This window comes from Zingiber officinale, chromosome 10B, assembly GCF_018446385.1.
Source record: "Zingiber officinale cultivar Zhangliang chromosome 10B, Zo_v1.1, whole genome shotgun sequence".
NCBI classification, from domain to species: domain Eukaryota; kingdom Viridiplantae; phylum Streptophyta; class Magnoliopsida; order Zingiberales; family Zingiberaceae; genus Zingiber; species Zingiber officinale.
Genome location: NC_056005.1, coordinates 22,253,891 through 22,277,542, shown reverse-complemented (window position 1 = coordinate 22,277,542; position 23,652 = coordinate 22,253,891). Strand labels below are relative to the sequence as shown.

Below are 23,652 nucleotides of genomic sequence, written 5' to 3'. Positions count from 1 at the left end.
GAATGGGGAGTTGGTGGAACACGTGGAGCTTGCCCATGAAACGACATTTATGATGGACAAGACAACCAAATTATTTCGCTGATACACTTTCATGTGCATCACTATCACCTTACCTTGCATATCACATGCTTGACAAGCATTTTTTTCGAGAAAGATTACTTCAACGGTAACATTGAGTGGCGATAGTTAGAGTCGTCAGCCTATCGGATGATTGAACAGTAGTAGGACTCGGGTTTAGTCAGTCAGTTATGAACCTCCTTTGACTATACATAAAGGGGAGGCTTGTGATACGACACATTGTGAGTGACCCTAAAAGTAATGTGGGGTTGATAGTCAATATGATGGTAGCCAAAGTCAAGGTGAGATGATAATCAAAGTTAAGGTGAGGTGATAGTCAAAGTCAGGGTATACATAGCCGGTCGGCCCTAGAGCTGGTTGGACCTTCGAGACGCAACTCTCCAGGGGCATGACTCCCAACATACAGTTGATCGACCAAAGAGCCAGTCAGACCTTTGGGGCTTAGCTCTCTATTCCTCATAGGCAAGGCTCCCAGCACATAGTCGATCAACACTAGAGCAGTTCGGACATTCGGGGCCTAACTCTCTGCTCATCATGGGCTAGGTTCCCAGTACATAGCCTATTGGCCCTAGAGCTGGTCAAACCTTCGAAGCTCAGCTCTTCGCTCCTTATGGGCATGAATCCTAGCATACAACTGGTCAACCAAAGAGTCGGCCAGACCTTCGGAGCTCAACTCTCCGCTCCACCTGGCAAGGGCTCCCAACACATAACAGGTCAGATCCCCTCTAGGAGACAACATTATTAGAAAATTGTAACTACCTGCCAAAGAATAATGGCTACACACTATGAAATATTCCGCTATTCTAACATATATACAAGCAATAGAACCTTCTTGTGCCTAAGGGAGGGCTGTCGTACCTCCTCCATTACCTAACATATTCTGACACTAGACATTCTCTAGCGTCTCATTATTACGAAGGTTATGAGAGTCAGTATAAAAAGAGGGTTCTCTCTGTTGGCTAGGTATGCGTGCACTACACACATGCATCTATACTACTATTCTACTATTCATCTTCTTCTCTATTTGCTACGGTCCTGACTTGAGCGTTGGAGTGTCTGCACCAGGTATCCCCTCCCTGGTTCTTGCTATAACGTTTCGGTTTGCTCTCTTTGTAGTGTCTAGAGGTCCACAGTTTCCAACTCCAAGTCCTTCCTCCCTCAACATTCTCGCCTACTCACCCGCCTATGCTCCATCTTTCCCAATTTTAGACAAGATCAACATTTATAACAATGACTAATTAGTAGATGCTACAATGTTGTAACTATAGCAGCTACGGTTTCATAGCTGCTACAATATTATAGTAGTTACAGGTTCATAGCTTCTACAACTATTATAGTTGTAGTAGTTACGTTCTTGTAGCTGATACAATGTGAGGAGATTTAGATGAGAAAAAAATGGCATTATGCGTGTCAAATGCGTGCATAGATCAAAAGGCATTTGTGTTATTTTATAGAAGAATGGGGCATTTTTTTAAAAAAAATCAAAATGAAGTAGGTATCCAATTATTCAAACCAACTAATTTTGAAGATAACTATAATCCGGCTCCATGGAAATTTCCTATCATCCATCAGAATAAATTAAGTTCTTACATGGACCCATCCAAGCTACCATTGTTCTTAGAGTTGTCCTCCTATTAGAAATTTTTTTTTTACCATATCTCAAATGAAGTCTTTTTATTTTATTTTTTAATTTATATCAGATATTCAATTCTTTGAATTGATTAATTTTGGACGATTGATTTAATTCTATAAAAGTTTTACCATCAATTATTAAGATAAATTTAAAATTATTGCTAGACGTCTATTAAATGGTCAATATTCTTAAATTACTTCTAAGGAGAAAAAAATTCCCTGATATAAAATGGGATTCGAAAGTGGATGAAGCCTACAAATGATTCGGAAGAGGAGGACGCTCGTATGACTTTTGACCTTTTATTCCTACGTACGGTTATTTCCGTTAATTAATTCGTCACCGCAATTTTCTGTTTATTTTAAGTTTCTTCGTCTTCGTCACGACTTGTGTTGGGATCTGAAAACTCCTCACCACGCAACGAGGCGTAAATCCACCGCCAGAGCGGATTAAAGCCACTCTCCTCTCTCTCTCTCTCTCTCTCTCTCTCTCTGCGTCTCCATTCCATCCCCAACTTCCAACTCTTTTTGGCGCTTACTTCGTTGCTTCCGATCGCCGATCTCCCTCTCTCTCCGCTCCGCTGCTACAGGCTGCATACGAAACAAACGCGCACGGTGCACGTCAGATCTCGCGACATGCCCCTCTGCGATCTTATTTGCTCCCCTTTGAGTTGACCTAAAATGACAAACGATCTCTTTGTTTCGAGCAAACCTAAGAAGGGTGGCTGCCTCCTGATCGATCTCAAATGGGACAAATGATTTTTGTTAACGATCGGACAAGTTTTTGAGCTGAAAGATTTGGAAAGGTACGCTATAATGTTTCAATCCCAATTAATGTTCTTGATTAACCCTAGCGAGCGAGCCCTTATTGGTTTGTTTTCTGATTCAAATGCTTTCAGCTTTTTTTTTAACGACAATTAATCACCGCCGGCGATGTCGACCCACTCCCCTTGCGCCGCGTGCAAATGCCTGCGGCGAAAGTGCACGCCGGGGTGTGTCTTCGCGCCGTACTTCCCGCCGGACCAGCCGGGGAAGTTCGCGTGCGTGCACAAGGTTTTTGGGGCGAGCAACGTCGGGAAGCTCCTCAGCGATCTGCCCCCTGCGCAGAGGGAGCACGCCGCCAACTCGCTGGCCTACGAGGCGCAGGTGAGGATGCACAACCCCGTTTATGGTTGCGTCGGATACATCTCGCTCCTCCAGCAAAAGCTCAAGCAGGTCCAGCGCGAGCTCTACGAGGCAAAGAAAGAGCTTTCCACCTACATTGGCGCCGCCACGCTCGGTCCGCTCTTCGCCCATGGTCCCCCCTGCTCCGACGCGCCCTACGGCGTTCCAGTGATGAGTGTTGGCATGGGCCTCGGTCTCGCCGCACAGGAAGCGGCGGCGGCTCATCACCACGCCCAAAATTTTATTCATGAACCTCCGCCGCCGCCGCCGCCGCCCGAGCCGATGGAGACTCAGCAAATGGGCATGGCCGTGGTAGCAGATATGACGACGAGGTACGAGCAGCAACAGGTGCTGACGAGATTTAACGATAGAAGGGGATTTGAGCTGATGGGTGATGGCACGTTAATGGCGTTTGTTCCGTCGCAAGAATCCGAAAGTGCATTTGTGCAACAACATTATTACACCGAGTAGCAGCTTGCAAGAAATAAGAAAGATAGATTCTTAGTTTGCTAGCTACTTCCAGAAATCTTCTTCTCTTGAATTATTCCCAATAACCAGAGATCGATCATCTTGAAAGGTATATATCAACCAATCTTACCTAGCTCGCCTCTTGAATCGAGTTCTTGCTTGGATGAAACAATTCTTAATTTATAAGACAATAAGCACTTTTCAAGTTTTTCACTCTTAAACACCATCGATCAAGTTTCTTAGCCTCTATCATCTTTCTTTCATCTTATTTGTGAGTCTTGAAGTTTATAAAACTTCATTTTATTTATTTACCTTTGGATTGGTGATTGGCAAAACTCTGGCATATTATGACCACCTCCAATGGTGCACTTACTTCGACGCATGGCAGGACCACTTTAATTCTCTCACAGTACTGGTTGATGTGGTGGCACAGCATTAAGGATAGCCGAAGGAGACAAGCGACAACTAGTAGGGGGAAAAAGTTCTATCTGTAAAGGAGAACAGGCAAAAGGAATGACGCTGCAGGGGTTGTGATGCAGTTGTGGCAGTGCCCCGCTCATTAATTTTCTCTGTTGTGAGCTTACCTACTTTTTTTGCTGCCTTATACAAAAACCATTTGGCACTCATCCTGTCTCTGAGCCTTCTTTTGGCACACTTCGGTTATGTCACCTTCTGATTCTTCTGTTTCATTATTTATTACTAGCTTTTCATATATATATATATATATTTATATATTCACCTCAAGCTAGATAGATAGACATAACTTAAACTTTAATATTTATTTTATAGATTAAATTTACTTGTTGGACTACGTATTCATATGGAATCCTTCATGGATTTCTTCACCCGCACCCAAATAAATTAAAGGTTTTAAGGTCAACCTGCAACCTCACTCTAGGAGCACATAGCTTAGTGAGCTCAGGAGTGGGAATATGTGATCCTAAATATATGCTAATCTTGCTGCAGAACTTTATATATGCATCTGAAAAGTAATGATATTAGGAATATGTTTCATGACTTGGGATAGTTGTCAACTTTTCCGTTCTTTAGGATAAATTCTTAGTTATAATACGGTCAATGTTATTTCTCTAGAAATAGATGGGTGCGAAGAACCAGTTGAAATATGGATAATTTATTATCAAAAGAAGAGAACTTCTTTTGCAACTTAAGAGATGCTGCTGTTTAATATCTCATTGTTCGCCCTTAATTTATTTCTTCTTTGCAACTTATGAATAATTTTCTCAAGAGTTTAGAACAAAATCTCCATAAGTTAGTGCTTGATGTTGATGATAGATGGATTTCGCCTGATCTTTTATACCAATCTTTTGTAATTCGACGTAGGAGTCTTCTTTCTTTATATATTTCTTATTGGGTTTTTGCATAGTTTTCTAACCTTGCACTGACGAAGTTATTCTTCTTAATTACACATTGCCTCTTGCTTGAGTTATAGCATGCTTCTTGATCCCGTCCGAAGGCTGAGTCGGACGGAGGCTGGTCGCGGTGACCTGGTTGTTGACGGAAAAAGTCGTAGGTGATCCGGCTCCCACGAGTGGCTGACGCTGCTGCAGGACCCTGTGCACACTCAGACAACCTCCCCCTCCCACGTTAGAGACCAGAACCCAGGGAAAAAGTATCCGGATCAGGCCTTCCGACGCTCAAGTCAGGTCCTTTTTCCCAGAAGAAAACAGAGAGACTCAAAAATGAAAAGTTGTGAAAGGAAAAAGTGACGAGAGTGCGCGTGTGCCCGCGTACGAGGAATCTTCCCCTTTTTATGCCCCGCCTTGCTTCCAGAACCTGCCATCCTGTCAGAAAATGTTAGACGCTGGGCTTTGTCGTTGTCGTGTAGTCCTGGACACCTGTCGTGCTGCTATTGGTTGTGAAAGCATCTTCTTGTTTAGGAACCTCCGCCGTTACACATGAGTTTTGTCTTGTAGTGAAGGACACCTGTCAGGCCGCTATTGGTCATGAGAGCATCTTCTCCTTTAGAAACCTCCGCCTTCGCACATCTCGCTGGTATGTAATGATTACCCTTGACGGACAATTGTGATGCTTCAACTCCTGCCCAACTCGGCTCATCCTATTTATCGCTGTCGGCATCTACCTTACACCCCTCGACCAGATCTCGCCTCTAAGCGTTACTCGTTAATCGGGCTACCCCTGAACAACCCTGCCGATCACAGTCTGTATTCTGCACCCTGTATTTGCTGGCCTTCGACTGTAAGCCCGTAGGTTGGGCTGTCTTTACACAGCCCTGACACTTCCGACCTATGAGCTATGACTTGCACTTCCGGCTCCTCGAGTCGCAGACCTGCAGACCGAGCCATCTCTACACAGCTCTGCCGCTTCCGACCTATGATTCGCGACTTGCACCTTTGGGCCTCTGAATCGCAGACCTGCAGACCGAGCTGACTCCGAACGGCTTTGCTACTTCCGACTTATGATTCGCGACTTGTACCTCTGGGCCTCTGAATCGCAGACCTGCAGACCGAGCTGACTCCGAACGGCTCTGCTACTTCCGACTTGTGCCCAGTGCTCCGTCTGTCGTTTTCCTTTGTCTTTCAACTACTTTGCCCTCTTGATCGATAAGCCTGCCTGACCCCTGCCTACCCCCTGTGCTTGCCTTTGACTGCCTAGTCAGCTTGACTATTGATTGCCACGTCTTCTTGACTTTTGACCGCCATATGACCTTGACCCTTCTCACCCTTTCCTCTTGGGCCCCTCCGTTACCAACCGTATCACAAGCCTCCCCCGCAAGTCTAGTCGAAGGAGGACGACAGTCTGACTGACTAGACCTCAACACATCTCTAAGATCTCAACATATCTTGGTGACCTCATCCTATCTCTGTGTCTCTGCTTCAGCATATCTCTGCGCGCCCTGATTCCCGCCTCACGCATCAATCTTTGTGTCGTGTCGCCTGGGATACCATGCCTCCTTAATTGCTTCGCCAGTCGCTTGGGGTACCGTGCCCACGTAGTTGCTTTGACTTGGCCACCCGCCTTCTTTATAAAGAGCCTCACGGTCACCCCTTTACTCTATCCTTCTTTATTCTTGATCTCCTACTTCCTTCTGCTAACCCACGTTCTGCCAGCTTCCTCCCCCCGAGATGCACTCTCCTTCCTCTGACGAAGTTGATCAACCGCCCTCCCAAAGGCTGGTAAATCAACTCACCTCGCTGCTTGTCGCGAGAGAACGCGAACTGGAGCGTGTGTCCCAGGATTGCGCTCGCCAGACGGCTGCCCTGCATTCCATGGAAGCCCAGTATCTTGTCGCGAAGTCTTGCGTGCATTCTGAGAAGGCGAGGAAAGAGGAATGTCAGGCTAGCCTGCAGCGCCAACTCAGCCTTCAGGAACGCTTGAAACAAGAGCATGAAGCGGAGCTGTCTCTCCTCCGTGCGTATCTTGACGACAAGCAAGACACGATCGCCCGGCAACAAACAGTCATCGACTCCCTCCACGCGCAGCTGGCTCGAGCCCTGACATTTCTTCACGCGGCAGTGCTCATTCTCCATGACCAATCCGTTCCCCGAGTTAAAGCTGGTCTGGGGGATAGTTGTCTCAGTGGCTCCCTTCCCGCAAGACGTTCCCGCTTGTAGCCTTAGCTGTATCGCCTGCTTATTGAACTGTGCTGCTGTACTTGTACATCTGTCCTTTACCGGCATAGTCTTTCCTGCTCAATTTTCATCTAGCAAGCATTTTTGGAAAATGGCTCGTATGTAAGAACTAAGAGTTGTATCATGACTCCTCTTTATGTATGAATTTTGGATAATAAAATCGACATGGTGCTTGAAAATTAAAACTGCAATAAACATGCAAAACCTGATTCCGCAGTTAACATCGATGCTTTAGGGATAGGATGGATGGCCTCCCGTACTCCGTACCTTGCTTGTTTGCTGCATATTTGCAATTTGCATAAAATAAAGCCAGAGGTAGCTGACCTGATTATTGAAAACGCTCCGCTCAATGTGAGGCATAGCCCTCTGAGAGGTAGTTAGGCGTGGGCGTCGAGTTCGCTTATGATTTTCGCAGGGGGGTTGATTTTTGATTCCCGCATGGGGGCCGACCTAAAAGGTCGTTGGGCGTGAGCACAATGCTCACTTTTAATTTTCGCATGGGAGCCGACCTGAAAAGTCGTTGGGCGTGAGAATAAAGCTCACTTATAACTCGCACTGGGGCGAGAGTCTGGGACTACCGACCTAAAAAGGTCGTTGGGCGTGAGCACAGGGCTCACTTTTGATTCTCGCATGGGAGCCGACCTGAAAGGTCGTTGGGCGTGAGAACAGAGCTCACTTATAACCTCGACCGAGGCGAGAGTTCTGGGACTCACCGACCTAAAGGTCGTGAGCATGTGGCTCACTTTGATTCTCGATGGGATCCGACTGAAGGTCGCTGGGCGTGAGAACAGAGCTCACTTATAACTCGTGACCGGGCGAGAGTTCTGGGACCACCGACCTAAAGGTCGTTGGGCGTGAGCACATGACTCACTTTGATTCTCGCATGGGAGCCGACCTGGAAGGTCGTTGGGCGTGAGAGCATAGCTCACTTATAACTCGACCGGGCGGACAGGACCCGACCTAAAAAGGTCGTTGGGCGTGAGAGCAGAGCTCACTTATAACTCGCACTAGGGCGAGAGTCTGGGACTACCGACCTAAAAAGGTCGTTGGGCGTGAGCACAGGGCTCTCTTTTGATTCTCGCATGGGAGCCGACCTGAAAGGTCGTTGGGCGTGAGAACAGAGCTCACTTATAATTCACACTGGGGCGAGAGTCTGGGACTACCGACTTAAAAAGGTCGTTGGGCGTGAGCACAGGGCTCACTTTTGATTCTCGCATGGGAGCCGACCTGAAAGGTCGTTGGGCGTGAGAGCAGAGCTGACTTATAACTCGTACTGGGGCGAGAGTCTGGAACTACCGACCTAAAAAGGTCGTTGGGCGTGAGCACATGGCTCACTTTTGATTCTCGCATGGGAGCCGACCTGAAAGGTCGTTGGGCGTGAGAACAGAGCTCACTTATAACTCACACTGGGGCGAGAGTCTGGAGATACTCCGGTCCGAGACCGGTGGCGATGGCGCTGGTCTGAGACCAGTAATGATACTCCGGTTCGAGACCGGTGGCGACGGCGCTGGTCCGTGACCAGTAAGATCCTCAAACCGCAAAGGCATAGATGCATTGCTTTTCTTCGCCTTCATTTGTCTCGCCTGTGTCGACCTTGTTAGGACCGAAAAGTAGCTAGAGGGGGGGGGGGGGGGGGGAATAGCTTCGCGTGTGCTCGTCGTGCTTCGTTGCTTGTTTCTTCAAAGTGATGCGCAGCGGAATACAAAGAAACAAACTACAACAATGCTAACAATAGGATTTTACTTGGTATCCACCTCACAAGAGGTGACTAGTCCAAGGATCCACGCACACACACACACCTCCACTAATAAACACTCCTTTTCGGTAACTACCGAAGGCGGAGAAGCCCTACAAGACTCTCAATACAAGTAGAAAAAATGGTAGTAAAGAATAAGCAAAAGCTTACAAGAGATGCAGTAAAAACCCTAGCTTCTTCTTCTTCTCGTTGCAACTTGCCTCTTGACTTGGATGAACCTCCAAGAACCTTCAAGAACTGGCGGTGAGGAGCTTAGAGAGTGCTGGGGAGGAGCTGTGATGAATCTAGAATGAATCGGTGAAGTGCTACCGAAGGAAATGAACGCTTGCGGCTTAAATCGACGCTAACGGTCGAATCCCGATCGATTGGAATGCTCCCAATCAATCGGGGAGGCTTTGGATCGATCCACGGATCGATCCAGAGTGCCTGATTTGCACGGCTTCGGATCGATCCACGGATCGATCCAGCTTTTATCGCCGACGAGAAGTCCCCCAATCGATCCACGATCGATTGGACCTCCGGATCGATCCACCGATCGATCCGTAGGGTTTGTGTGGACTCACCGGATCGATCGGCCGATCGATCCAGATCTTCCGATCGATCCACCGATCGATCCAGATCCTGGATCGATCCAGATTCCAAATCACCGGATCAATCCACGGATCAATCCAAACCCGCCGATCAATCGGATCAATCCAGATCTTGGTTTTTGCCCAAAACCAAGCCCAAAGCCCCTAAACCAACATCTAGTCAACCATGACTTGTTGGTACATAAGACCTAGCATCCGGTCACCCTTGACCAGCTAGGACTCTCTCACCAAGTGTCCGGTCAATCCTTTGATCCACTTGGACTTTTCTTCTTGCCAAGTATCCGGTCACTCCCTAAGACCTACTTGGACTTTTCTTCCTCGTGCCAGTATCCAGTCAATCCCTTGACCTACTTAGACTCTCACCGATGTCCGGTCAACCTCGACCCATCCGGATTTCTCTTGCCCGGCTTCACTCACTAGGACTTTCCCAATTGCCTAGCTTCACTCACTAGGTCTTTCACCGGCTTCACTCACCAGATTTTCTCCCGCCCAGCTTCACTCACTAGACTTCCCAATTGCCTAGCTTCACTCACTAGGTCTTTCACCGGCTTCACTCACCATGATTTTCTTCCGCCTAACACCTGCTAAGACTTCCCACCAAGTATCCGGTCATCTTGACCCACTTGACTCTTCTTCAATCAACCTTGCATTGTCAAACATCGAAACCCCAAGACTCAAGCTTGGTTAACCAGGTCAACCTTGACCTGAGGAATGTTGCACCAACAATCTCCCCCTTTTTGATGTTTGACAATACCAACACTATCACTTACAATACCACATGTAAGTTAGGCTAATCCTATAGTCTAAACCTTCTTCATGCCACTAGGTAATGAATACATAAGTTAAGCCCTTCATTCTCCCCCTAAGAGGGCAAACTCCCTCTAGGTGATAAAAGCCTAACTTACTTCCTTTCATTCTCCCCCTATTGGCACACATCAAACCATGCCCCATTTTTGGGCACACATCAACAGATTCACTTGTTGAAAACTCTCCCCCTGAAGAGTTGCTCATCGTTGTTCACAACTTCACTCGTTGTGATCAGCACGATAATGAAGGTCCCATACCCTTCATTAACCTTAACCCTACATTCTCCCCCAATGTAGGCAAATGCTCATCCTTGAGCATTATCCACTTGAAACCACTTGAACAATGAGGATATCCACTCCCCATTAATGTTCAAACGCTCAACCTTGAGCATGTTCTTAACGGAAGGTTAACCACCTTCCAAGGTTCATGAAAAATAATTTTTATGTCTTTAAAGATTCCCTCCCCATAAAGACATGGTGGTAACTTCTGTCATTGCACCAACAATGACTTGGAATCCCTAAAACTTTAGGAAACCCAATTTCAGAAGTTTTGAGGTTCAAATATTCAAAATTTTAAACAAACCTCAACCTAAACTTCAACTTAGCCTTTCTTAACCAATCCATCATTGTTTTCCACACGAAAACACCCGTTTTATGTATACAAATGTATTTTCAGGGGTTTGGAATGGTTACCTAGACTAAAATAGGTTCAAAGGTGCTGAAATCATACCTTCTCAGCCAAAATCAGCAACTTGGATCGATTGGAGTTGGTTTTCAATCGATTGAACCTTGCTGAATCGATCCACTGATCGATTCAAGATGTGTTGATCGATCGGCTGATCGATCCAGCGAGCTTTTGCTCGCGAGAATTGCCTTCTGAATCGATCCACTGATCGATTCAGATCTCCAATCGATCCATGGATCGATCGGAGCTCTGATAGTTGCTGAATTTCAACTTCAGCCAACTTCAGAAACCCCTAGAAAATTCTACAAAAATCCAAAAATCATGAAATTTCGTGTAGACATTATTTAGGGCATACTTTATCATGGAAAAATAGTTTTCTATGAAAGTACATCATATTTTCAAAGATTGACACAAGCTTGAAAACTTGCTAAAACTTTAGCGTTTTCTTCAAGTTTGTGTCTAACTATTCAATGGTGATTACTATCAAAAGATAGCGTTCACCAAGGTTTTCCAAAAGCCTTTTAAAATAATTTTCAAAACCAATATCCCATCACATTCCTTGGGCTTAATGCACATGACTTGTACATTAGCTTTCCCAATGATGGGAAAACATATACCTATGTGTTTTGATGAACCTAAAATTCAAAGGAATGCACTAAATCAACATCATGAGTTTTATTCATCTTCCTAATATCTCACTTGTATCTAATGTGCACTAAAACACATACAAGTCACCTTATAGTCCTTGTGAGATGTGAGATTTTGGTTTTGCCCTATTCTAGGGATCATGCATATCTATCTAGGTATTTTAGAGATATTAGACATCCACATAGGATGTCACTTGTTAATAAGTGTTGTTAAATGTCATTTGTCCTTAATTACAAGGAATTAAACTTAATGCATGATTATGTTATGGCATACATCAAAAGGAAATAATTTTCAAAAGAAAATATCCTATAACTACATGATGTATAAATGTCATGACATGGTATTTTTGGATTTTTCATAAAAAAAAAAGAAATAAAACATGATGTCATGGCATATAATGGGCAAACAATCATGGCAAGGTTTAGCATAAATGAAATATACTTAGATTACCTTTCTAAGTATCCTTAACCACTTAGCTAACTCAAAATATACCACTTGTTTTAACTTAAAACGTTAAACCTAGATTGCCCTAAATGCTTCAAAGAAATGCCAAAACCTAAATTGACATTTCTATTTCTCTTGATTTGTTTATGCCACTTAAAAAAAAATTAAGCATATCCTCAAATGTTGGCATATTCCATTTTTCCTCAAGAGTAATCACATAAATCAAGACCCGGATTGCCTTAAATTTCTAAGAGAATACCAAAATCCCAACTTGGTATTTCTCTAGGTTTTCCCAATTTATGCCATTTTAAGATAAAATCCATTTTCCACCATTAGGCACATTTTACTCTTTCAAGGAGTAAACAATAATCCTTTTCATTTTCAAAGGTTAATAATAACCTTGAAAATGCTTCTTGAGTGTCAATTTCCTCAAAGTTGGGTTAACTCCCTTCTAATCGGAGTTGACACTCTCTAACCCATCTATGGGATTGAGAAGATGCTCCTAGGAACCCAACACCTATTGGTGCTCCTTGGATGCTCTAGGTACTCACTAGGGAGAACTTCCCTAGATACCTTCCTAGTGACCTTGTTGGGCTTCTTAGAAGCCTTGGTCACATTTTCTAGGTTAACTCTAGGGATAGCCTCCCTTGTGACATTGTTAGCGACTTTCTTAGACTTCTTAGAAGTCTTAGTCACTTGGGTTGCAAAGATACTTCTAGGGATATCTTCCCTTGTATCCTTGACTTGACTTCTAGACCTAGGGTTGATTCCATAACTATATGGAACCCTATGGTAAGAGATTACATCCTTCTTAGCCTTTGGTTTGTATCCCAAACCCCTATGGCCATTAGATGACCTTTGTGCTCCTAGACCTAGGCTATGCTCATTTTACACTTTTAGGATATTTTCCATCCTTTTTAGGGTCTTTTCCATTTTATCAAGCCTTGACCTCAAGACTTGATTTTCTATCACTAAGTCCTTAGTTTTTGGTTTTCCATTAAATTTATGAGCATTTTTATTTCTAGGCTTGTAGCTAAGATCCTTAGTGTGATTGCCTAGATTTTTATCTACCTTCCTAATCCTAGGTGTGGTAGTTTTAGCATGGTAAACTACATTATTTTTCTTAATTTTATCATGCTCTCTATTCTTATGGTAAATAGCATTAAAATGATATAAGTTAGAATTAGCATGTTTTTTACCATAATGTAAAGGGGTAGACTCAATAAAAGTTACCTTCCTTTTTACCTTAGAGGCTCCCCCTTGGCTTGAGCTTCCTCCTTGAGCCTTGACCATCTTCTTCCCCTTAGGGCATTGACTCCGGTAATACCCCTTTTGATTGCAAGAGAAGCACACAATGTGCTCCTTGCTCTTCTTTGTTCCGGGGATGGTCTCCTTTGACTTCTCCTTGCCCTTAGGTGCCACTTGACCCTTTTTCTTGGCCAATTTAGGGCACTTGCTTTTGTAGTGCCCATGTTCCCTACATTCAAAACATATAATATGATTCTTATTATTAATTGAACTATTTATACCTTCTTGTGTAGGGGTGTCACTTGCTCCTCCATTTGATATGAATGTAGAGGCTTCCTCTTGATCCGAAATCGATTTCCCTCCAATTGATTTATCTTGACTTGTGGAGGTGGAAGCTTCTTCATCCTCTTCTTCTCTTGACCCGGATGTGGAGGATTCTCCTTCTTCTTGATCCGGTGTTACCAAGAGTTGCTCCCCCTCAATCCTAGAGGTGGAGGCTTCACCTTCTTCTTCATCCTCTTGTACATATGAAACAAGGAATATGCTCCTTCCTTGCTCTTTTGATTACACTCCCTTGAGAATGAAGCTTCTTGGATTTCCTCTTCTTCGGAAGTTGAGCATCTCTCAACTTCGGAGTCCTCCTCTTCTAGGTTTTGATCCATTGAGTCGCCCTCTTTGGATTCTCCTTGATTTGGTACAGTGGAGGGGATCTCATGAATCCTTGCCAATTTGCTCCAAAGTTCCTTGGCATCTTCAAATTCTCCAATTTTGCAAAGGATGGTGCTTGGCAATAAATTGACCAAAAGCTTGGTCACTTTGTCATTGGCCTCGCACCTTTGGACTTGCTCTTGACTCCACTTGCTCCTCTTGAGAACTTTGCCCTTTGAGTTTGTTGGAGTCTTGAAGCCTTCCATAAGAGCAAACCATTGCTCTATCTCCATCATAAGAAAATTTTCGATTCTTGATTTCCAAGAATCGAAGCTCGTGGAAGTGTATGTGGAGCCACCCTCGTGTCGAATCCGAGCCCATCTAGGAATTCCATTGTAGAAGTTGAGCTTTTGAATTTCTTTGACTTTGACAATTTTGCTTCAACTTCTTCATCCTCTAGCTCTTCTTGTTATGCTTGACCCTTCCGGCGATGATTCCGGTGAAGAGCAGCCTCGCTCTGATACCATAGAGGGGGGGTGAATAGCTTCGCGTGTGCTCGTCGTGCTTCGTTGCTTGTTTCTTCAAAGTGATGCGCAGCGGAATACAAAGAAACAAACTACAACAATGCTAACAATAGGATTTTACTTGGTATCCACCTCACAAGAGGTGACTAGTCCAAGGATCCACGCACACACACACACCTCCACTAATAAACACTCCTTTTCGGTAACTACCGAAAGCGGAGAAGCCCTACAAGACTCTCAATACAAGTAGAAGAAAGGGTAGTAAAGAATAAGCAAAAGCTTACAAGAGATGCAGTAAAAACCCTAGCTTCTTCTTCTTCTCGTTGCAACTCGCCTCTTGACTTGGATGAACCTCCAAGAACCTTCAAAAACTGGCGGTGAGGAGCTTAGAGAGTGCTGGGGAGGAGCTGTGATGAATCTAGAATGAATCGGTGAAGTGCTACCGAAGGAAATGAACGCATGCGGCTTAAATCGACGCTAACGGTCGAATCCCGATCGATTGGAATGCTCCCAATCGATCGGGGAGGCTTTGGATCGATCCACGGATCGATCCAGAGTGCCTCTGTGCTCTGGAAAAACTTCTGGATCGATCCACGGATCGATCCAGCTATCGCATGAAATCCCCAATCGATCCACTGATCGATTGGGACCTCTGGATCAATCCACCGATCGATCCAGAGGGGTTCTGTTCGCGGGGACTCACCGGATTGATCGGCCGATCGATCCAGATCTTCTGGATCGATCCAGATCTGCTGGATCGATCCACAGATCAATCCAAACATGCTGGATCAATCCACGGATCAATCCAAACCTGCTGGATCAATCGGCTGATCAATCCAGATCTTGGTTTTTGCCCAAAACCAAGCCCAAAGCCCCCTAAACCAACATCTAGTCAACCATGACTTGTTGGTACATAAGACCTAGCATCCGGTCACCCTTGACCAGCTAGGACTCTCTCACCAAGTGTCTGGTCAATCCCTTTGACCCACTTGGACTTTTCTCTTCTTGCCAAGTATCCGGTCACTCCCTAAGACCTACTTGGACTTTTCTTCCTCGTGCCAAGTATCCGGTCAATCCCTTTGACCTACTTGGACTCTCACCAGATGTCTGGTCAACCTTGACCCATCTGGATTTCTCTTGCCTGACTTCACTCACTAGGACTTTCCCAATTGCCTAGCTTCACTTACTAGGTCTTTCACCTGGCTTCACTCACCAGGATTTTTCTCCTGCCTAGCTTCACTCACTAGGACTTCCCAATTGCCTAGCTTCACTCACTAGGTCTTTCACCTGGCTACACTCACCAGGATTTTCCTCCTGCCTAACATCCCAGTTAGGACTTCCCAGTCAAGTATCCGGTCATCCTTGACCTACTTGACTCTTCTTCAATCAACCTTGCATTGTCAAACATCGAAATCCAAACCAAGACTCAAGCTTGGTCAACCAGGTCAACCTTGACCTGAGGAATGTTGCACCAACAGACCTGATTGCTTTAATTGATCTAGTTGTTATCACTAGCTTTCGGCTCATCCATTTGCATCGCGTTTCTTCCTGCAATTGCATCATGTACGGTATAGAATTAAGAATAAAGGAGGGAGCATAAAAACCTTACTCAACCCCTGGGCTACAGTGCCCTTGCAGCTTATGACGACCTCGCAGTTCTCGTGATGCGCCTGGCTAGTTACTCAGATCCGGGGCTGTCTGGGCAAAGCCACTTGCCCAGCTGGCCCGAGCGAGGAACAGCCCCACAGGCCTGCTTGCTACTTGTCTGACCTGGCCATCACTCCCGCTGATCTGCCCTGTCTTATTTGCGACCTTTTTGAATTGCCTGGATTCTGGGGCTTCATGAAACTTCCCGTCTAGTCTTGAGCCTTTTACGAAGAATGCTTCTTTTTTGAGGTCACGCCTCTTCATGATTACCTTGCCTTGTCGATCTTTAATGCGTTTCTTCTCGCGATGACACCTGTCCGACGCCTTTATTGCGCACGCCTCCTGACGCCAGCCTCTGACCCTTTTTTGCACCCTTCAGCGCTTATTTCCCATCAGACGGCGCTGGGGCACGTTACCCCAAAAGATACTCGGCTCGACTCTCGATATTTCCTAGGAATGAATGAGCTTTATAAACCCTAAAGGCAGTCTGCTCTCCATACTTCGACGCTTCGATATCCTCCTCCCTTCGTTTGCGGCCGTTCCTTGCAGTGCAACTCCTCGTTCTCCTGCTTGCGCCCGACCTGTGACCCCTCTCGTCTTCCTTCCCCTCGCCTGCTCACTCCTTGTGATCATGGACGGTAAGGAACCCTTCTGGTATTCCCGTTACATCTCTGATTTAGACCATCACGACCTATCTTCAATGCAATCCAATCTGGGACTAGGCGCCGCATATGAGTTTCGTCTTCCCTCGCCAGATGAGCATCCTTCTTCTCCTCCCGAAGGGCTTATCACTGTTTTCAGGGACCAAATCTTAGGTGGTCTTCACTTTCCTTTGCATCATTTTTTCTCCGAGTTGAGTCAATATTGCGGTATTTGTATCTCTCAGTTTGCCCCTAATGTATTCCGAGCGGTCTGCGGAACCATCATCCTATGCCGCATTTATCAAATCCCCTTGACCGCTAGACTATTCCACCACTTCTATTCCTTCCGGTGAGCCGAAGCAGGGGTATTCAACGTTAAGGCCAAGCCGGGCCATAAGTTTTTTGACGACCTACCTTCCTCCAATAAAGGTTGGAGGTCTCGCTTTTTCTTCCTCAAGCCTCCCGTCCCCTTAGCCGGGCCTTCCCAATGGCGTCCCCTCCTTGCTTCGGACTTCCCTTCGCATGTCCATGAACCTGCCTGCTCCGCGGCTGCGGACAAGCTGAGAGGTGTTGTTGTTCGCCTGTCTGTGCTGATGCTAGAAGGCATTCTGCACGCTTTTGGCCTTAGTCCTGTCCCCACAGAAATCGGAGCTCCTTTTGGTAAGTCGTTATCTTTTTGTATACCGCTCTTCGCTAACTGAGGTGCTTTTTCTTCTTATTTTCGTAGTGGTCGCCATCCTCCGTTCCTTTGCCTATCAGGAGACACCCTCGGTGGCCGTTCTGCAAGCTCTGAACAAAGAGCTGACGCTAGGCCTGCCTTCCGATCCCGCTGCTGCCGCCGGTTCGCAGCTTTCGAAGCCCCGAACTTCTGATGCTGTGACTGCCCCGATGCTCGCAGAGCTACCAGCCCCCAGCCCTGCAGACTCAGCTCTGCCCCGCACCTCTGATCAACCTACAGCTGAGCCATTGCCCGCAGGACCAGTGCCTTCTCTCCCTCCAACTATGAAGCCGTGCCTCACGCGCAAGGGCAAGAGAGCGGCCCCGGTTACCGCAACTTCTCCTCCACCTCCTCGCCGTCAACGCGTAGTGATCACTTCCTCCCCTACCAGGTCCTCGGACACGGGCTCGACCCAGGAGACAAGCTTGGCACGGGAGAAGGCCTCTGATCTGGAGGTGGCAGACCCGCCATCGGACCTGACCGCTCCGCTGCTAATCCAGAGTGTATTACCTGCCCCACCTTCGTCCTCTGGCGCTCAGCCCCCAGATTCGCTGGCTCGCTCAACTTCTCCTCCTCTCGTGCCTATGAGCTCAGCCGTGCCGACTCTGGAGCTGCCATCCACAGACCTGGCCTTTGAAGCTTCATGGAGGCTCCCTTCAGAGACCGACCCGGCCTACGTGCCCGCCGCCGACCTGTCGCCTATCTTTGGTAGGGTCGACCTCTATGGGGACCTGACCATCTCCTGGCAATCAGCCAATCGGTAGTTCTGGGAGAGCAATTCCCCTTTGGAGGAGTTCGATCAAATTGCTCGCTCCCTGGTTGCGGTAAGCTCTTTCTCTCCTTCTTCCTGGTATCCGTGTGTTTCTGTAACCTCCTTTCTCTTCTTCCGGCTACTGGCAGACCTTCTCCGCGAGTCTGAGCGCCGTGCAACGAGCGGCCGAGCTTTAGCGCGAGAACGGGGCGCTCAAAGCGCGTCTTCGGGAACTAGAGCCCCCTGCGGCTTCCTCAGACCTTCCTGAGCCCTCCCTTGGAAGCCTGGATGCTTACCTACGTGCCGCCGGGGAATCTGTGGCCTCCGCTCGAGCCATTTCCCACGCCGCCTTCGACAAACTTCAACATTTGGAGGCGGCTTTGAAAACAAGCGAGTCTTCCTTGGCTTCAGAAGTGGAGCGTCATCAAGCGACCGTTTCCGAGCTGAAAACCAAAGAGGCAGAGCTGCTCTCCCAATCAGAGGAGTTGACGAGGCTACGACGAAGTCAGGAGCTCTTGCAGGTGGGGCTGGCCGATACCCAGGCCCTGGCTAGCGCTGCCGCTGCTCGGGAGGCCACCCTGCGGACTCAGTGGGAGGATTGCCAGACCCAGCTTCAATCGTTGCAAGCGGAGCTCTCACAGGCCCAGGGAGCAGCGTCTCAGGGCCAGAGTGACCTAGCTGTAGCCCGCGCTGAGGCTGCTCAGAACAAGGGTCTCATGGAAGAGTATCAGGCGGGCGAACTCGGGCGGCTAAGGGTCTACAGACTGGCTTATGTCCACTCTTCCTTTTTCCTCCAGAAGTTGGGGCGCTGGATGGTCTCGATGTTGTGTCACGGGGCCGCTGGTGGGGTTAGGCAGGCCTTCGAGCAAGGTTATCTGCGCTCGGTGCCCCCCGCCACCTTTTTGGACACCGCTCGCCTGGTTCGGGAACTGCCGCAGGAAACTTTCCCTTCTTTCGAAGCGGATGATGGGCTCTTCCTCCTGGATGCTCCTCCTTCGGCGGCCGATCAGACCCCCATGGATACGTCTGCTCAGGACCTTCCTGCTGCCGTTCCCGAAATGTCTGCTACTCGTGCTTCTCCTTCTGCAGAGCTGGCCGACCCAGTGCCCCTCCTGTCGGCCCCTGATGAACCGGTTTCCCCTTCTCCAAATGTAGTGTAGTCGGAACCGTGTTATGATGTTTAATTTTTTATGTGTTGATGCCGGCTCTTCTCCGATGGTACTTATTCGCGTAGTCATACTGAACTCGGAATGTCTGTTCTTAATTTCCCTCATGTTCGGATAACCGTATTGCGTCCCCTTCGTGTACCTTTAGCTTGCTTCTTTAGTAGGTCGTCCGTTGGCATCGGCCGATCTCTACTGATCGGCTCGTCTTCGTTTACTTTCCTTCGCTACGCAGCTCTTCCACGTAGCTCTTCCTCCAATGGTCGCTCTTATTCTGAGCCCAGCAGGGACTAAAAGTTACCTCGCGTGACCGTGAGGCCCGCTGGTTTGACCTATCCACTTTTCTAATGGCCCCTCCGTACACTTTTGTCCTGCTTGGCGTTATCACCTTGGGAGGCGCTTCGTATCTCGAGCCCCTGGCTTCCCTATAATACCCCCTGGTTATATTCTCGAGGCTCATCGCAGAGCGCTCCTTGTCCATTTTCGCCCCTGTATCCACCATCCGTTGTTAACGTACGAAAATATCCTTCCTCCACCATACCTATAAGTATCTTCTTCCTCTTGCCTTCCCTTAGGATTCGCCGCCACCGTAGAGCACCCAAACGTTGCTGCTGCTAACTGGCTTCCTCCGAGACATTGTCGCGATCCTTCTTCTTCTCCAAGCCTCTTCTTTTCGTTCGTCCTTTCTATCACCTGAGAAAATATCTTTTGCAATGACTTCTCCTTCTTGGATCTCCTTGTTGGCGGAGCACTTCCCAAACGCTTCGTCTTTCGCCGAATTGGATTGGGATGACCTACGGTACACTTACGAGATCCCTACTAGCTTCCAACCCATCATCCCTACTGGTGTGAACCTGTACTTCGATCCTCCGCCTGGTTATTGCACTTTCTTTACTAAACAATTTGTATCTGGCCTCTGTTTACCCCCACATCCTTTTTTGTCTGGAGTGTGTCGCTACTTCAAAATCCCCCTAGGTCAGATAACTCCCAATTTCATAAAGACTTTATGTGGCTTCGTCATACTCTGCGAAGTTTGTGAAATTTCCTGGTCGACCCCCCTTTTTCACTGCTTCTTTGCTCTTGCTCTGCACGCCGACGGTCTCTTTTACTTCCAAGCCCGCAGTCACACTGCTTTCTTCTCTCCTCTCCCTCCTCCCAGTGCTAACTGGAGGAAAAAGTTCTTTTTTCTCCGATTTCCAGAGGAGACAGACTGGCCTATGTATTGGCAACCTGAGCTGCCTCTAACTCCGGCACTGGATGAATTCCACATGGACCTCCATTATGCTACGGCTGCCACTCGAATGGAGGACTGGCGCTTGAATCTGACGAGGTTACTATCTGAAGACCTACTTTCTTTCTTCAGGCTGAGCCACTCTACCTCTGACACACCGCGCTCCTTAGGTAAGTTCGTGTTGAGTGCCTCCTTTCCGATCACTTTCCCTGCGAGAATGACTTCTCGTGTTGGCGCTTTCAACTGAGGCTCTGCATCGTGCGTCGGAGGTTCTGCCTCTACCCCTCGATGATCTGGAAATAATGCGGCACGGTCGGGCAATCTTGGATAGGAGGCTACTCCCTCATCTTGGATCCGCCTCATTCGGGGTTGTGATCCAGCCGGCCGTCTGGCCAGACGCGTCTTCCGAGGAGCCCCCGGGCCTCCAGACGTGGTCGCGCAGCCCTTCATCGCGCAGGTCGAAGCTCATCCGGTCGGGGCGCCACAGACAGGGGTGCTGCAGCCTCTTCACAGGGTCGGCCTCGCTCTGATGACTCTGACTCTGATAACTAGCCCTTGCTTCACAGGCGGCGCCGAAGACCAGGTCCGACTTTATAAACGCTTAATCCTGTTCCTTTTACTGCCATATTGCCCCCTGCGGCCATCGTGGCTGACTCTGACCCCACTCCCTTCTTAATTTTTGTTTTCTTTATCTGGCAGCCTCTCCTAACCCCTACAGGGGACGACCAGCTGCGTTTCGCTCTGTCCCTACAACTGCAGAGGAAAACAGCCCAGACAATCATCAAAACCCCACGTCAACTGAGCCCGTTGTCGAGCCACCTCCCGCTCCTGGTACTGACGCCGGCCCTTCTCAACCTTCCTCCTCCACCCGCCATCGTTACAGGACCACCATCCCCTCTGAAGCTGCTCTAGCTCGGCGGTCCGACGCCCCTACGAGCCTTTTGATGATGAAAGGCTGCCACGGCAGTTTGTGGACAGAGAGCATGGATCAAATGGGTAACGCGCCACAGTTAGTCCAGATGGATAGGTTCTCGAAGTCCTGGGCCAAAGTACGTACTCCTCACCTTACCCTTGCTATTGTATTGCTTCAACTGAAGGTTATATCTTCCGCCCAGACTCACGCAGAATCTTTGGTGCTGAACCAATCCTTCCACACCCTCCATCATGAAAGCAAAGAACTCCGGGAGAGAGTCTCCGAATTAGAGCTGCAACTGAATGACCCTGCCCAAGCCAGTTATGCTTTGCGGGCGGAGATTCAAGCCCTAACCAATCAGACCGACCGTCAGAAACGGTTCCTGATACAGGTGAAAGATGAGCTCCGAGCTATGAGGGAGGAGAGAGCTACATCTGAGGCAGGGTATCAACAATAGCTAGCCCATCAGGCTCAGGAAATACAGTCCAAGGATACTCTTCTGCAGGAGAAGAACAATCAACTGGAGGTTCAGGCGGCACAATTGGAGACTCAAGGGGCTGAGCTGAAGGCCCTGAGGGCGGAACTATCCCAGTCTCGGGCGGCTTTGACGGGGGTATCTGCTGCTCTGGCGATCTATCAAGAAGGAGAGGCTGATCGTTGCCTGCGAAGTCGAAGGTCCTATCTGTGCTCTCCTGAATTTTTATCCCAGTTTGGGGCACGCTTTGCTGCATCCGTGCCATACACGGCGGCTGGAGTTATCAGGCAACTGCATGCACAGGACTTCCTGAGGTCCGTCCCCTCTGTAGACTTTTTGAATCACGCTCAAATCATTCAAGGCTTTCCGGATGAGATTTTTGCTCCTTTCAAATGATCTGTACCAGCCACTTAAACTGAAAAATTGTTACATGTACACATGTCTTTTTGAATGTTTACTTGACTATCCTACTGTCTCCATGCCCCTTGCTTGACCTGTCCTACGTCAACAGAGTCAGCCCCCTCAAACTCGATAGGGCTGTAAGTAGTTAGCACTCCAAGGTCGATCCAACGTCCTTCCTTGAGCGTCCTGCAAATAATAGGCCCCCGAGGCCAATTTCTTGATAACTTTGTATGGTCCGTCCCATCGAGGAGCCAACTTCGTCACTTCCCCTAAGGGCTTCATCTGCTTCCAGACGAGGTCTCCCTCTCCGAAGAATCGGGGGATCACCCTTCTGTTATAGTTTTGCCTCATTCTTTGTCTATAGGTCTCCAACCTGGCAGCTGTTTGCTCGCGAATTTCGCTGATGAAATCTAGCTTAGCCAGCCGTCGCTCTGCGTTCCCTTCATCGTACATCATTCTTCTCACGGACGGTATCCCGACCTCCAGAGGTACCACTGCTTCATTACCATATACTAAATGGAAATGTGTCAGACCTGTACTTTCTCGGGGTGTCGTACGATAGGCTCACAAAATGCTCGGCAGCTCGTCCACCCAACTGCCTCCCGTGTGATCTAGCTTGACTTTGAGCCCTCGCACTATTTCTCGATTGACTACTTCTGTCTGACCATTGCTTTGCGGGTGAGCCACCGAAGTGAATGCCTGAGTTATGCCGAGCCCCTTGCACCAATTTTATATTTTGCGTCCTTGAAATTGTCTGCCATTGTCCGACACCAGCTTGTGAGGCAAACCGAATCTGCAAAAGATATTTTTCCATAAGAACTGGATCACCGCATCTTCAGTGATTTTGGCTAGAGCCTCCGCTTCCACCCACTTGGAGAAGTAATCTACTGCTACCAGCAAGAAATGTCTTTGCCCTGTAGCCATCGGGAAAGGTCCTACGATGTCCATACCCCACTGGTCGAAAGGGCAAGACACTATGGAAGTTCTCAACAGCTTTGTAGGTCGGTGCGTCAGGTTCTGGTACCTTTGGCATGACAAACAGGTACTCACCAGCTTCTGTGCGTCCCTCTGCAAGGTAGGCCAGAAATACCCGGCCAGTAGCACTTTCCGGGCCAGCGTTCTTCCACCTGCGTGGTTGCCACAGCATCCCAAATGTATCTCCCGCAAGGCCTGATCTGCTTCTTCCATATTCAAGCACTTGAGCAGAGGTCTGGAGAAAGACCTTTTGTACAGTTGATCTCCAATCATGACATAAGAATGAGCCTGTCTGCTGAGCATGCGCGCCTCTTCTAGGTTGTCGGGTACAATTCCCTGCTGGAGGAAACTCATTATGGACGCCCTCCAATCAATAACTCCTTCCCGGTTGTTTTGCAGATTAATCTGAGCTATAAGGAAGGTCTGCGCTATAGATC

General features: G+C 47.7%; 1 protein-coding gene across 1 annotated transcript; it reads left to right on the top strand.

The window, feature by feature from the left end:
- Positions 1-2,113: 2,113 nt before the first annotated feature.
- Positions 2,114-3,935, top strand: LOC122030055 (protein ASYMMETRIC LEAVES 2-like). Its single transcript, XM_042589208.1, has 2 exons — positions 2,114-2,513; positions 2,607-3,935. The coding sequence occupies exon 2, from the start codon at positions 2,641-2,643 to the stop codon at positions 3,340-3,342; it is 702 nt and encodes a 233-aa protein (XP_042445142.1). The 5' UTR covers positions 2,114-2,513; positions 2,607-2,640; the 3' UTR covers positions 3,343-3,935.
- Positions 3,936-23,652: the final 19,717 nt, after the last annotated feature.